Source organism: Anguilla anguilla, chromosome 10 (genome assembly GCF_013347855.1).
Source record: "Anguilla anguilla isolate fAngAng1 chromosome 10, fAngAng1.pri, whole genome shotgun sequence".
Lineage (NCBI taxonomy): Eukaryota > Metazoa > Chordata > Actinopteri > Anguilliformes > Anguillidae > Anguilla > Anguilla anguilla.
The window spans coordinates 13,463,309-13,479,468 of NC_049210.1; the positions used below are offsets into that span (position 1 = coordinate 13,463,309).

Sequence of the window (16,160 nt, forward strand, 5' to 3'; positions counted from 1 at the left end):
AAAAAGGCAGTCTGAAAATCAAGTATAAACATTTAAAAACAATTTACAAATGGACAAGTACAAAAAGAGCAACAGTCACTCAAAACAATATGTATAGAAGCTATGCCCAATCACTGATTCTTTATGAACTGGGAGAAAAAAATGTACATCTAAATGGATCAAATGCAGAATTCTTTTATATTTTTTATTTTGGCGAACAATTATGCAAATTATACCCAACTTATTGTACATTCCATTTTTGGCAGTCTCAGTTCTTTTTCTTTCATTCAAAAGTAGGTAAAATGAGTAGGAAGTGGGTGGTAACAGGTAATGAAATGGTCTGAGTGACAACGGTGTGAAATGTTGGCTTTGATTGATGTGTAAAGGAAAAGCACGGAGGAGAAAGGTCTCATTTCACATATCAGCTCTGGACCAAAAGTGTGGTGTACATGATGAAACCAAATAACTTTTAGGGTGGCCCAAAACATACTGCGCCTCATTCACTGCAATACACATTTTTGGGGGGTTAAAATGACCAAGGCTTCCCATCAATATAACAATATGGAACATGCAGAAACAGCCCGTTAGTTAAAAAGAAAAAAATGGGATGTTTGCTCCTGCCTGTCACAACAGGAAAATGTTTAAATGAAGGTCATGGCCAGAAATTAGCCCCGTAAGCACATGAACACATTTTTGTGCAGAATCTGGAGTAAACTTGGGACTTAAAAATTAGACCCAGACCCCTCGGATTTTTAAAAAAAGGACTATTCAGCCCAATCTCTCCCCCCCAACCCCCTTCTGCCCTCCAACAAAATCAGATATACATGGAAATGTAGTTAGTACCACGTCACTTCATCACAGAACTTGAAACTACATTTCTTTTTTCTTCGAGAAGGAACACATTAACATGAATGCACACAGTACATACAAACTACTCTTGCTCCATTTACTGGACAAAATACAAACCATTGTGCATCAATAAGGCAAATACATGGAGGCTGGTTTCAACTAGGCATTTCATGACCATTCAATACTGATGAACTAGTCGTGAGTGATGGGGGCATGTTCCCTTTTGAAAAGCTGAAAAAGCCAAGACTTGAGTGTTGACACCTGTTGGTCCAGATGGGTGTGTATTTTTTTGCAGCCAAAAGAAAACCGTGTTTTACCAATTCCTCTTAGAGAAACGGTATGCTCTTGAAATGTGAATTTAGTTCTTTTCTCTGGATGTTAATTTCACTATATACTCAATATGATGTTACCTATGCTTTGTTTTTTTATGCCAAAGCCAGTAAATATATATATAAAAAATTCAATCTGATAAGTGTTTACAGTGTATACTAAGGCCCTCGTTGATCCTAGTCAGTCATGGGCTGTAAACATCCGCCATCCAATTTGTTTGGAGGCAAGCTTACAAGAACAACAATAACAGTGATGGTAGGGGGGCATAGCATTTTCATTACTGAGTTAATAATGTGTGTTTTATAGAGAGAGAGAGGTAACAAATACTGTGAATGCCCTCTGACTGACCTACATTCAGAACTGAGAAAACATTTTGATCCACTTGGAATCCACGATAAACATACTTGACTGGAGAGGTTGCATAAAAATAGTGACATCTGGTATTCTGCCGTCCCCTGTAAAAGTCCCTGCATTTAGATCAAACAAATACAGTCAAAACTGAGCATGAACTGTGTGCTTCGCGAGCACGAGTTAGATGTGTGTACAGCACTTGACTAGTTGACAGTTGTCATGAAAATCCTAGTTTTGACAGCTATTTTTTTTCCCATTTGTTTTTTTAAATTACAGTAATGAAAGAATAGAGTTGTTTTTTTCTGTAATATGAATGTGGTTGGTATATACTTCAGTTAAGTATATCGCTTTATTTCACGGCGCCAAGTCTTTTCAACAGTTTCTTCCCTTTGGAGAGTAGTCCCTTTTTCTTTTTGGAGGACATGTCGCGGGGGCCCCTGATGGGGCTGCCGGGCCCCAGGGTGGCGGGCCCGGAGCCAGGGAGGTGTTGGCGCACAGTGGGGGAGGCGGCTCTTCTGGGCGGCCCAGTGTTTTCCAGTGGAACCTAATGGGAGACCCGTAAGGGACAGTTCAGGGGATTACAAAGCCAGCTCTCTCGCACCCCCAAGTCCCTACTCCCTCCACTTCGTCCATTTTTGTCTCAGGAGGCGACCCATACCTTTGGATTCATGTGTTATCTCCCTTTAAAGTGAAGTCAAGTGCCTCTTCTCGCACACATAGGTTAAGTTCACATTTCTAAGAGCAAGCGTACCTCCACACGCAACGTGTGAATTGAAGACTACCCCCTCCCCTTCCATCTTCCCAGCATGGAAAAGCAGACTTCAAATCAAGCTGGTTTAAATGCTACACCTGGAAAAGCCAGAGCACTTCCAGGACCCAGAAGTAAATGTGCATGTTTAGGTCTAGTACAGACTTTAATCAAGTATTCACTTCATCATTAGCACACACTTGGTCATTTTGCTGCTGGCTGCTTGAGCTCTAGACGTTTCCTCACAGCATAAGCAAGAGATTGAACACAGTTATCAGATTATTCTCCAGTGAGGCACAGAAAATGACAGTATGTGCAAGTCTTTCAATTACCTCCTTGTAAAATCAGTAATACAACCAGGTTACAATGAGACATCTAGAGTCTAAATATTCCTTTATTGTAATCATGAGCTAAAAGGCTTCTTTTCAATTGCACTCGAGAAAGGACTGGTGCCCTCGAATATCATTAACATGAGACAGTAGCTACTAGTATGAGTTACGACCATCTAGGAGTCCAAATGAAAAATTTTAGGGATATTCTGCACATAATTGAATAATAAAAAGTGATATGAAGAGAGGAGATAAGTATTTAATTTACCAGTTTTGATGCAATTAATCACTTTTCACCAAGGTAACTTCATCAAGGTTGTGGGAATCAATTCAACCTGCTTTAAAAAAGTTTTATTTACAAATCTGTCTGCAAGCATTTAACAATAGTTAAATAAAATTAAATAAGAAAATAAAACAAAAAGGTTCTCCATTTCTCATGTTAATATAGTGATGAATTTTGAAAACCTAACTGATGCCATTTTCTATGAGAAAAAAAAATTGTTAGTAGCTCTTTAGCCATTTCGCATCATTCCTTAAGTGACAACGAAAAAGTGCACCCCACAAACGACTTAATCAGGATCTTTGAATAACACGCTGTGCAACCACTCTCTGAAGCCAGGCTAAGAAGACGATTTGAAGGCCAAATGGTGAAGATATGCCATTGGAGTTCTAATGTGGTTATACTTTTTCACAATGCACTTATCTGGAAACCTCTAGAAGAAATTAGCTGGTCAGAAATTTTCCACTGGGTCACCATTTTGTTTTTGCTTTTCTATATTAAGTGTGGCAGGGTGCACTACTTCAAGGAAAGGGAAGGTATCTTATTGGATGTTAGAGAGTGTAATAAACTGCAAACAATAAGGAGGCAATCTTGGCGTGCAACAATGGCCTTTTAGCTTACCATGAATTACAGCAGGGATACTTATCATGAAGGACGAACATTTTAATGTTACAACACCCAGAGAAACAACTGAAGATACCATACTTCTTGTCTAATGCACTGGCCGGGGTGTTCTCTCAGGTTAATACAATACTCCCAACCTTTGATTAGCAATATTTGGGTTTGTAAGAGGAAAAAGATCCAATAAAACCAAAGAAACTCCATGTCACATATGTTGGTTAAATGTTACGTATGTTTGTGTGTGTGTGCGCGTGTGCGTGTGGAGCACTGAATGTGTTATGTTATTACGAACAATTTGAAAATAAAATCTGAAAATATTGTTTATGTTTTTGGGAAAAAAAGAAAGAATTTCTGTTGCATACCGGGAGCTAGGGTACCCATGTCATCTGCATTAGACCAGGAGAGCGTATTCTTGGTATCCTCAGTTGCTCACTTACGTGACGGAAACAGTGCCTTTAAGGTGTGAAATGAACACTCTTCTTCTGTTTTGCCAAGCGGGTGAGAAAAGAAATAAAAAAATGCAGTGATGGCATTTCAATAATCCGCACTATGAATATGAATAAAATAATAAGGATTATAATAAAATAAACAAAGAAATACAAATCTCAGATGAAACCTGTTGATAAGCAAACATATTAATTTGCAATTTGTTTACATACAGTTATTACAGTATTGTTTCTACTGTTAATATTACTGTTGTAACTATTTTCAGTAGCTTTATTTGCTGTTTGTATTGCTCAAATATATTTTAGAATGTACCCAATGTTACAAAACAAAGTTTTCTGGAACATATACAAAAATTGTGATAGTTAACATAATATTTTGTGTTCAGGTAAAAATGTAAGTTTCAATCCTATAAAGGAAATGACATGCTTTGCTAGAGACTACATAGTATATTAACCTCAATCCAGCCCATCTAAATTAATTGTTCTATCGGTGATTATTTTATATCAAATGCAGGCTATATTCATAAAGCACTTACAATGCTAAATTTACATGCTTCCTTGTGAAAATACAATAAAATGCTTTGTGAGTTTGACTTTTTTTTTAATTTTTTTAAATATCCTCTTACAGAAGGCTTTATGAATATTTCCATTTAAAAATATTACAATGTACACTTCCCCCCCCTTAACAGTATATACATATATGTACTTCTGTCAAGTACAATGGAGTTCTCTTCACTGCTCTAATTTCAACAGTGGTTTTGAACCAATTTCCAAATTCCCCATTGCAAATCCGTCTGTTTTTCACACACGAATGCACACGTTCAAGTGAATAAATAGCGAGGTAAACAAATCAAAACAACAAATGGATGACAAAGGGCTAGTACTGCGAAAGAGGATGTACCCTTTTGGTCTTTGTCCGAGCGGGGGTGTCCTGGGCGTATCGAGACGGACTGTCTGTGAGAAAGACCTCTACGTCGTCAGGCACTTCTTCCAGAAAGTTTGAAGGAACGAGACCTTTGTGTCCGTTGAGTTCACCCTGCGGAGGATAAGTATGGAGAGAAGGTCCTGCATAATGTATACCATAATGTACACAACCATAATGTATATCTACCGCAGTCTCTTGTTAAAAAAATGTTTACTCTCCTCTGCAGCAGAAATATCTGCAATAAGCGTTCAAAAGGGAACTTTGATTCATTTTGTCTGGTTTCTGCTCTTCTCTGCATTCTCCCTGGCCTGCTATTATTCTGGAAGTTACAAAATAGAAGGTAGCTCCGATCAAAATGTATTCTTAATTTTCAATAATTGCAGATCAATAATTGCACTAACATGTGTTAGCTAACAAAAAATAACACACAATATTTCCTTGTAAGTCAAGATTAAGGTCAAATATTGATTGAACCCAGGATAAGAACAATTATTAAACAGCAGTACAGGAAAGAAATAAGGCTTAAGTGCGCAGCAATGGTTAAGGCACAAGAATTGCAATCCCTCTTAAAAGGGCAGGGCAGCTAAACTCCCTACACTTCAGTAAAATCTCTGGCTGTATGAATGCAAAACGCAATATATAAGCTACTGATGAATCCAATTACTCTAGATTTTTCTCCTGGAGAATCCCTGACATGACAGTTTGGCAAGTAGTTCCAAATGATGAGTGATTGAATATCTTGAGCACAGAGTTACTGCATGTGGGAGAGTTCCCACAAATCATCTTATTTGGAAAAAGCTGTGAGGGAGGAGCAGTGTATGGCCTGTCCCATGAGAAACGCCCCACCCACAGTCAGCGCAACTCATCATATACTTACGTAATAAAACCCATCTTCATCGATTTCCCCAAAAACAGTGATGATGTCGCCTGCGCAGAACGTCAGCTCGGCCTGCGACAGAAACAAAGTAGTCCTCAGATGTGTATAGGCACCCAATCAGACGTTTGAATACGCAAAAGACCAAGAACATAACAAAAACAAGCCAAATCTGTTTATGATGCCTTCATTTTATTCCAGAAACACCAGCATATTGGTGATGAATAAAACGTTCCCCCTCCCTCATTTGTGTGGTATAAGAGTATAAAATATTTCTTCCAACTACCGGCCAAGCCAGATGCATTTTATACTTCAATGGCCAGTCCAGCTAGGCAGACTGTGAAAGCTTCTGCACACCAAATGTGGGGTCTTTGAAGAGAGCATCATAACACGGACAATAAACGCAACACAACACTGCCTACCTACTTCATCTCAAGCACCATTTAGAGTTTAACACCCAACAGGCAGGTCAATCAAAGACTGAGGGGCGGGCTTAAAACAACACGGGCGGGAAATCACTCCTTCTCATCAACGGGGCCTCTCTACTCCACTCACCTCCAGATCCAGCCTCCCAAACTCTGTCTGTGGCATCAATGCAGAGGTGAAAGCAATTAACCGCCCAGGAGTAAGGGGAAGTGGAAGCAAATGGCAGAGTTTATATACGTACTCGCGCACGCACGCACGCACGCACGCGCACACACACACACACACACACACATCCCATAAGAAGACCTATGACCATCAAAGATGGTAATTGTTTCTTGTTAGGGTTTTCAAACAAATATAAAAAAGGCCACACAATCCCTTATTCTTTCAAGAGAGTACTCTCACAAGTAACCAGAGGACATCAGTTGACAAGCAATAGGTGCCAAACCTTTAGCAAATTAGAATTCAACAGAGGTATCAAAATCTTGCAGAAAGGATTACCCAGTCACTCTAAAACTCCAAAAAAAGATGACCCACGAATAAAACAATCATAGTATTACAATTCAGTTATGTTTGAATTGTGCCGGTATAATTGTTATATCCTCCACTCTTTTTAACAGTTCTATGGTAAAATAAGTTGTAATTTACCCAAAGAATCACTGAGAAAATCCACATCATGAAACACAACAGTAGAAACATAGGCAGTAGCAGGGTTCATTCACTGCACCAGCAAACACGGGGAGAAGGAAGCGTGACTGAACTACACACATAGATGAGGAAAAGCACTGTGTATGACCAGCTCCAACGCACCCTGCCCCCCGAACCCCCACCCCGCCCCCCACCTGTGCACCCTTGAAACACCTATATATTTTGGGTTTTTCCGTCCAGCGCAAGTGCGTATTGTAGCCAACAGTGTTTGCATCAAAAGATATTCCAGCTTGATCTATTCTATCACAGCATTATGAATTTTAATGTCTTGTTGCAGTCTGAAAACATTTGCATTTATTTTGCATAACTGTTCTGCAGTCAAACTATTCTACACATTCTACCATTAGTGTTACAGTGCATGTCGTATGCAGGCGTGCACTTCGAACCAAATTTAATCAGAGCCTGCACTACATACTGTAAAATCTAAAATACAGTCTAGCACAGCACTGAAGTATGAATGCAATAAGACATTGGGAATTATCACTCCTTATCGGCCACTTCACCTTTACTGCAGGCCCTTTGAGCACAATAATGTCCCATTGCTTTGAGTAGTGAAGGAGAATGAGGGAAACATGGCACAGTTTGGGGAACTCATTTCCCTGCTAACAGATAATAGTTTTTCCTTCTGCCTTAAATCCATTCACTTTTCTGCCATTACTGCCAAAAGATTGAGTGCATCATAAACAGAATAACATAAATTCCACTTTTGACAATTACAATTTTAATTTAATAAAAGTAATTACTGGTAATTTTCCATGAAATATAACCAAATTACTTAGCAGTGGCACTATGACCACAGTCTTGAGTGATACCCCCAAAATAAATCTGAAAATGTTTCACAGCCACAAGACTGGCATTTATACATGAACATTTACAGATTTTAAGCAGGGTATAGAGTCAGTTCAGGAAATTATGAGAAATCCAATTTATGGATCAGAAATGGCCATAATATTCTATGTGGAATTTACAACAAATTAATTAAATTTCAATTCAGTTCCTGAAGTGACCAAACTGAAGTGGACATGACCCCAAGCCTGGTATAAAGTGTCCGGTCTGTTATAGTAGTGTGTGTGTGATTGTCTCCAGGGAAAGGCAGGAAAAGCATGCTTGTGCATTCAGACTGAGGGGTCACTCTGTGGCGCTGGCAGTACCTCCACGTCCACGTTGGGGGAGCTCTCCCTGGGGTCGTAGTCGTACAGGGCCACCATCCTCCGCGTGGCCACCGGGTGCTGCCTCCCGCTCCGCCTGTTTCGTTCTGCATCGGGCAGGGACAGACAAGACAGCGCGGGCTCTGGTCAGCCTAACGTTTGCCTGCCGCTCCTTCTCCAACACAAAAACACGCAGGTTTCCTTTCCAAAGTTCTCCCTGACACGGTTCACTAATCCATGGTCATTACACACATACAGTATGGTGTGACAGCTGTAATTGTTGCAGCTGTAATTGTTGTAACAGCTGTAACACTGCAAATACAGTGAGAGTTAACGCCTGCAACCCCAGCAGTCACCGCATGAGTGATATTGAAGTGCAAAGACAAGCATGCCAGCTATTAGTATGAACTTTCTGAGAACAACGTCGATGGCAAAATCATTTGAGGTTTCCATGAAAAACGAACAAAGAGGAAGACGGATGGAGGGGGAGGGGGGAAACAAACAAAGAGTCGAGGTGAAGGAAAGTTAGTTTGGAAAAGAAGCACAGACCTCGCTTGGATTTTCGGGACCTGCGGTTTACTGAACGCCCGTCTTTGAAACGATCGCAGTTCACTTCACAGGAAAGGAAAGCCAAACAGAACAGAACAAGAGAAAAGAGTGAAGAAGCCCAAAAGCGACCGGCTTGCCTGCAGCAGAGCCTCCTGTGCACTCACAAACTCACAGATATCTGACCGGAATCGAAGGGCAGTTCATATAAACATACCATCCAATAACCTCTAAAATGATACGTGGCTGCAGATATCCAAAATGGCACCTGTCTGTATCACATGTGAACAACATAGCATAGATTTGTATTGGGATTCATGTCAAATATTTCAGAAAGCACTATGATGTCTACTGCTATAATACATCTTGACAACCCACCAGTGGCAACTAGAAAAAGTCTCAAATAAACTCCAGTCTTCTGCTAAATGTGGCTGTAAAGAAAACTCCACACATCTGATTGTAGTTCCTGCCAGCATTGGTTCAACAAATATTACTTCCTATAATGTGAAACTGGGAAGTGACAAATAAGAGGAAAAGCTGTAGTGGTGGTCTGTGAATAGACCATTATTGTGGCCTGTAGTGAGTGGGAAGCGCACGTTATACCCGTGTGACAGCATTTGGGATGGCAGCGGCATGCTGCAGCTGTACAAGCAGAGCCGTGACAGTGGGTTCGAGCAGGCTGCAGGGACCGCAGAGCATGGCCAGGGGGCGGTAAGGAGCTGATGCCGAACATCAGAGAAAGTGAGAGAGCAAGAAAAAAAGGAGAGGGAGACAGAGAGTGGGAGAGGGAGAGAGGGAGGGTGAGAGAGAAAGAGAGAGGGTGAGGGAGAGAAAAGAGGGAGAGAGGAAGGGAGAGAAAAGAGAGGGAAAGAGAGGAAGGGTGATAGATAGAGATAGAGAGAGAGAGAAGAGACAGGAGCATGGCATGTTACCTATTTTCTCTACAGGGGTGTTGAGCGGGAGAAAGCCCTGCTTGATGAGCTGATCCATCATCTCGTCGTCCTCCGTCTGGATCTCCGACACCATGTTGCAGGGGATGAGGCCCTCCCTGCCGCAGATCTCGCCCCGGTAGAACCCGTCCGTGTCCTTGTCCCCATAGATCTGTGGGACACATTGCAGTCCATCATCATCAGTGAACAGATACCTTAGCAAACATCTGCACCCTTTGCTCTGCACGCAGCCGCAACAAGCTAACTGCGCTAACAGGAAAATTAATTGAGCGCGAACTGGAAAAAAATAACGAGCCGTGTGCCGCACCTTTATGATCTGCCCCTCCTTGAAGGGGAGCTCCTCGTCCGCCGCGTCCGGGTTGGGGGACATGGAGAGCGGGTCGTAGTCGAACAGGGCCACGAATATCCGGGACAGGTCCTCGGGCTCCGACTCCTCGTAGTACTCCGGGGAGTGGCGCTCGCGGCCGCCGTAGCCGTCTGTAACACAGGGATGAGAGACGCCCGCTCGAGTCTTCAGGCCCTCGGTGCCACAAGCGCCAGTCGCACTCAAGGCTACAGAGGGCATTCTGGGAGGAAGATGCCACTTAGCAGCTGATGGGGGAGACTGCCACGGGGAGACGTGTGCAAAGAAGAGAGACTTCAATAGAGAGGCAGTCTGAACTGACGGTGCAGTTTAAACTGACTGCCTCCAGTGATTACTTCACTTTAAGGGGGATTGCAGAATTTCTTTTTTTCTAATGTGCCAGTTTTTTAATGGTAGAGAGGAAGACATCATCTGTCAAACTGCAGTTGAAGTCACTAGAATATTCATGGAGAGCAAACCTAAACTCTTCACTTTATAATCAAAGACATATGTCATTATGACAAATAAGATGTCAAATAAGACAAGTGCCCTTTTTTGCACACCTCTGCGAGCAGACCAGCAAGACAGACACGGAAATCGCAGAGCGATACTGAAGCTGCTTTGTTTCTTGCTTGCAATCACATTTTGACGGTATCAGGGAAGGCAAAAGGTCATTTCAAGCAATGATGTGGGATGCAGGAGATTTTCAAAGGCCATGCATATGATGAGGACAGGGGGAAACACACATTGCTGTTTCACAAAACGGTTTTACAGTTTCATAGGCGTGCATGCACTGCTTTTCAGGTTTCAATTCAAACGTTCTTGGAAGAGGCGCCTGTATGCATGAAGGTATTTATTGTTCAAGTCAGAAGACTGATTTCATGCTGTTATTAAAGGCAGTTACTATGTTTAGTTGTAAGGGGAAAGTGGTACTGAGCATGTTTTAGGTACTATTAGGAGTCAAGACAACATACACCAGTGACTACCTGTAAAATTACAAACGTCAGAAGCAAAGCACCGGACAGACGAACAGATCTGTTATGAATGGACCATGCAATTAATTTGTCACCATGCAGGACAGCACCTTCAAACAGCTTATACCTGTGTTAAGTAGTTATGTTATTCATTTCTGTATGGCGTCCCCAGTATTATATGTTATCCATTTATATATTTGTAATAATTAACAATATCAATAATAATTACGTATTTCCCTATCTAACACATTTGCAATCAACGCTTAAATCTGCACAACTGAAACACACATCAATACAGCTGGGTTTCACTGAATTAAATAGGTAAAGTAGAGGAGCACTAAGAGAAGCCATAGAAACGAGTACAAAAGCATTGGATATTAAAATTATTATCAGTTAATTAGCTCATCAGATGTCCTTAAAGATATGTCACTCTTTTAGAACAAGAAATTTTGTGGAGCCTACTCCATTGTATTTGCATAGCGCGAATGCTAGCAACATCAGATGCTCCTGCTGACTGTTCCTCCCAGTCGTCAGGCTCCCAGTACACTCCCATTCATTTTCAGGGCCTCACCATAATTAATAGTTTTAAAGCACAAACTACAGAGAGCAATAGATCCGTAAAAGAGAGCACAACGGACAAATGGCATCTGTTCGTTTTAATATCAGACGTATTCTCAACATTTTATTTCCTTATAAAAGAAAAAGAAGATCCAGCAAAAAGTGATGTATCCTTGCACACAACAGATTCACATGGGAGTATGCATTAAAATAAATTCAACTATGGCTTGCTATATTTCTATGCAGAAGCCAACCCGAAAATATGCTGACAATGGTAAACAAGAGCTTCTGATGTTGCTAGTGTTCACGCTATGCAAATACATGGTGGTAGGCTCTATAAAATTACTTATGTTATAAATTGGTGAAATATTTCTTTAACCAAGGGTGACCGACACAGTCTACTATTTTTAAAAATCCTTATGTATGCAGTTTGGATTTTTAATGAGGTAATTCAGGTTAAACCTCAGCGTCACACCTGCAGCATTCAGTTACAAACCCAGGTCCTTATAACTATAACCCAATTTCCACAGATATGTCGTACTACTTTAGTGACATTAAGTGGAATGTGAAATACTTATTGTTTGGCATGGGTAAGAGCATTGTTCATACTATTTCACTACGAGTGGGTGGACACTCTTATATGGAGAATAGGAGTCTATTTACTCATCTCAAAGGTGCCCTCTCATTATAAGCAACCAGTCATGCAAAATAAACAAGCTAAGAGGACAGGTGTGGAGAGGGTTAGGGGGGGGTCAGACGGAGAGAGGCGTTCACAGGGGGGGCAAGGGGGGCAATTTAGGACAGGACAGGAGCATACAGGGAACACTCATTCTGCAGGTACAGTAAGCGGCCATCTTGTCTTCCCCACCCTTCACCACACACTTCAGCAAACTGACACCAAAATCTCAAAAGCTGCACAAATTATGGGGGTCCTTTGCTGATGTTACCAGCATCCACCCCAAAAAAATTGACAAAACAAGTTGTGCTTTGGCGAGAGCAAGGAAGGAAGCATGTGTTCTTAAATGACTATTTTTTTCTCTTCTGGTTTCCGGAGAGGAGCCGCACCACATACCATATCGACGATCTGAGGCCATACTTCGCTGTACGGGCCATATCCTTCGCCGAGCTACACTGCCATAGTAAACATCCTCCTTGACAGGTGAGAGGTTCCCCTCACTCCCCTCACTGTTACTCTCCATGGTGATCTCTACAGAAGATACCAATCAGAGCGTTACATTCACAGACCCCGCCCCCTCCACCTCGCGGACTGGGCCTGGGTCCTACTGTGCTCTGGGGCCCGTCCGGACTTCCTGAGACTGGGCGGGGCGGGGCAGGGCAGGGCGGAGCGGGGAGCTGGACTGAGCTTTGAGCGGTCCGCTGTAAAACAGCAATGCTTGCACTCTCCGCTGTGACGTGGGGAAGGATAACAGCAAGGAGAAGTCTCCTTTTACGCCTTTTTAGGAAATGCTCATTTGAATATCTGAAAACGGTCCTGATTTTTAAACCTGAACAAACAGTGTATTCTCATCATAGTTTTAACGATTAGAATAATATTTTTCTGGTGTGTTTTTGTTGCTGATGGAAACACTGTGACCTTACCAGCCTACAGGCAACTATTTGAGCGTTATCCTTCCCCACACAATTCTTTTTTTTTTCTGTTGAGAACAAACACTGTATGGGCATGATTCTGAATAGGAGTGGGCGGTAAACACTGTCAAAGCCTATGGAGATCTACGGTGTTTCTATGGAGAGATGTCCAGCTCACATGGGTACACATGTGATACGAAAGAAAAAAAAAAAGGAAAATAAAAACAACACCAGTGTGTCCCTCTCGCGGTGACCGCACTAACCAATGGAAGGAACCATCATGGGCCGGCGCTGGGGGGGGCCCCCGCCGTGGGTCATTCTCCGTCCTGAGTGATCCAGCCGGTCCGAGCGTCCCATGGAGGGGGAGTTCCCTAAAATCTTGAGAGGAGAGACACAGGTGCACGTTACGGCCCACTGCCTGCTCGTCACCGTGGAGACCACCCACCAAAAAAAAAAAGAATACCAAAACCATAACGAACCAAAACGAAAAATCATGTCATTTCGATTGAATTGTTAGGAGGCAAAACAATGAACCAACCAATAAGAACAAACCAATAACCATCAAACAGAACCAACAAAAAGGAAGGCCCAACGGTGATATGGATCAGGTTTGGGCTGAATCGGATGCTTAGCTAAAGACCATTGCCATTGTTTTTTGTTCTGCACATGTCTGTTGGATCGATGGAAAAAGAGAGTGAAAGAAAAGGAGGGGGGATGGAAACATGCTTTGTCACCCAGATATCCGATTGGGCTCAACCATAATGGCTTCGGCCTGGAGTCCCTATCCCGGACTCGAATAACAGTGTACAGGATGGAGGGAGAGGATGGAGGAAGAGCACCAGCACGGAAGAGTAAGAGGCCACGCTGAGGTTTGAGGAAGAGGAGATGATCAGGGAGAGGACAGAATCAAGTCATTATGGGGCAGAGCACTGTATGGAAGGGGCGCAATGTTTAACCACCACCAAGGTGATGACTAATCCAGCATTTAACAGTCCGAGCAACAGCAAGCCAAGCGCAAACCATTAGAGGCCACTGGAAAGACTTGGTTGTCCTTCTGTAGTGATTCGGGTAAGGACTCCCTTCACATGCTAGGATAGACCAGGCATTCTAACCAACATCCCGGGGCCAGGGTTTAAAGGAAATGCAGACAAATTCCCGTCAGATGCCGTCAGCACATTTCAAACCCTTGACATATTGGGTTGGAACAATTAAAAACAATGACTCAATGAAAATACATCAATGAATCAATTAAAACAAAGCAGCAATGTGAACTTCAAGTCAACTCATCTAGAATGTTCAAACCAGCAGTTGAAGAATATTTTCCTTGCTATTTTTATCTTCTGGAAAAAATAACAGCAAAAATATCCCAGAGGTTTGACCTTTGATCTAAGGAGGGAGCCACTCTTGGGCAAATGGAGAGATTATGAAAGAGAAGAGAAGCAGTAGGCCTGGGAGAGAAGGGAAGGACAGTCCTCGGAGCTCCAAGGTGTCTGCAGTGGCCACAGCCAGCAGGGCAGGGGAGGGGCGAGCAGAAAGGGGAGGGGCCAGGGGGTACGGAAACACCAGATGCTCTCCCATGCACCACAGGGAGAAACGATTATGGTTGGACCTCATTCTCGTAGTTGCATTGCAATTATTTTTTGGGGTTCTTCCAACAGAAACAAGAAACAAATACTTTCTCAAATGGCCTTTAGGTAATCAAAAATACTTAAAATAATAAAAATCACTGCACACTCTAGGAACATAAAAACTACAAAATAAGTCATCAATATTTGGCACAATGACGCAATGCACAGCAGTAAGGAGTTAAATCATCGCACAAAAAAGAACAAAGAATGTAAAAAGAGAAAACCCATAAGAGAAACACCAAGGAAAAGAGGAGAGGGGGAAAAAAAAAAGGAATGATTTTACTGATTGGAGATGCGCGTGTAAAGCAGATGAGGGCCTAGGCCACACACACCAGCGGCTCCTCCATCCCCCTGCTGAGCTGAGCCACTGAGTGAGCCCTACAGTCTCTGTGATAGGCCCTCCCGACCTCGTGGAGCCTGCCCTCGCTCAGGGCCACGTCGCCGCCCAGTCGGCGGTGGCCCGCCTCCCTGCCTGGGCGGCAGTGCAGCTCGCGGCTCCGCAGGTCCGCCACGTGGACCGTCTTGCTGGCCAGCGGGGGGACGTCGCAGAAGTCCTCCTCCACGCTGCACTGGCGCGTCAGCGTGCGCTTGCGGCCGCCGGCCAGGGCGCGGCGCTCAGCGGGGCCCTCGCAGTGGACGGCGCGGACGGGGCCCCGCAGGGGGCTGCCGTGCGGGTGGCCCCGGCGGCCCAGCGAGCCCTCCTCCTCGCTGCCGCAGTCCAGGCCACTGTCGGGGCTCTTGGTGGTCTGGCGGCCGGCCCAGCCCGCCGGGGGGGCCCGCTCATCCGGGCCCGGCCGGCTGTCGGGGAAGCGGGGGGAGGAGCGCTGCCTCTGCAGCCTCCGGCAGCACTTGCCGGGGGAGCCGTGGGCGTGGAGCTGGGGGGGCTCCTGGTAGTAGGCCCGGGGGGTCCTGCAGCAGGGGCGCGGCGTGCCGGGGCAGGCCTCCTCGAAGCGCAGCCGCTGCCCCAGTGCCTCCCCGCCGTCCAGCTCCTCCTCCGCCACCTCGGGGATGCTGTGCAGCCTCTTGCTGCGAAGGGACTTCTGCCGCACCACCTCCCGCTGCAAGTCCCAGCTGTCCCGCTCCTCCACAAAATCCGCGCGCCTATAGTAGGCCTTTGAGCCATTCCCGGGGTGGGTCGGTTGCAGCGGTTCGGTTAGTTTGTCGGTTTTTTTAAAAAACACAATTGGTTTAAGTTTTTTTGTTTGTTTCGTTTTTTTTTTTTTTTTTGAAGGTGTTAGAACAGGCAGGACACAACACAGTGTGTGAATAAAAAATAAAATGGGAAAAAAAGACAAAATAAAGACAGAATTAGTTATTCGAGGCAATGGTGAAACGTAATGCATGCAGTCTCATTCCATGAGCGAAATGGCATGCTTCGAACGGGAATCTGTGGGAGGAGAGAAACAGAAATGGTAATAACACTGAGGATGTGCACTGAAAAGAGGATTTACCAGCTTGGGGGAGTGGGGGAGTGGGGGGTGGGGGGGTTTGAAATCAGCCAGTGAGATCTCAAAATCAAAAAAATAAACCTGCCAAAATAAATCCTCAGGGACAAATGGA

At 43.7% G+C, this 16,160-nt stretch overlaps 1 protein-coding gene across 22 annotated transcripts in view; it reads right to left on the reverse strand.

Moving 5' to 3' along the window:
* Positions 1–701: 701 nt before the first annotated feature.
* Positions 702–16,160, reverse strand: part of rimbp2 (RIMS binding protein 2) — a 119,477-nt gene continuing 104,018 nt past the window's right edge. For 7 of the 22 annotated variants that reach the window (XM_035378609.1, XM_035378610.1, XM_035378608.1 and 4 more), the window contains 11 exons: positions 14,933–15,712; positions 13,236–13,350; positions 12,458–12,592; positions 9,818–9,987; positions 9,493–9,661; positions 8,564–8,626; positions 8,018–8,121; positions 6,288–6,314; positions 5,736–5,807; positions 4,835–4,969; positions 702–2,053 (listed from right to left, as the gene is read on the reverse strand). In XM_035378609.1, coding sequence (XP_035234500.1) covers positions 1,859–2,053; positions 4,835–4,969; positions 5,736–5,807; positions 6,288–6,314; positions 8,018–8,121; positions 8,564–8,626; positions 9,493–9,661; positions 9,818–9,987; positions 12,458–12,592; positions 13,236–13,350; positions 14,933–15,712 — 1,965 coding nt within the window. In that variant the 3' untranslated portion in view covers positions 702–1,858. Of the gene's footprint in view, positions 2,054–2,854; positions 3,970–4,834; positions 4,970–5,735; positions 5,808–6,287; positions 6,315–8,017; positions 8,122–8,563; positions 8,627–9,492; positions 9,662–9,817; positions 9,988–12,457; positions 12,593–13,235; positions 13,351–14,932; positions 15,713–16,160 lie in introns of those variants that run through there. The other 15 variants (XR_004761164.1, XR_004761163.1, XR_004761162.1 and 12 more) reach the window with 14 other exon arrangements.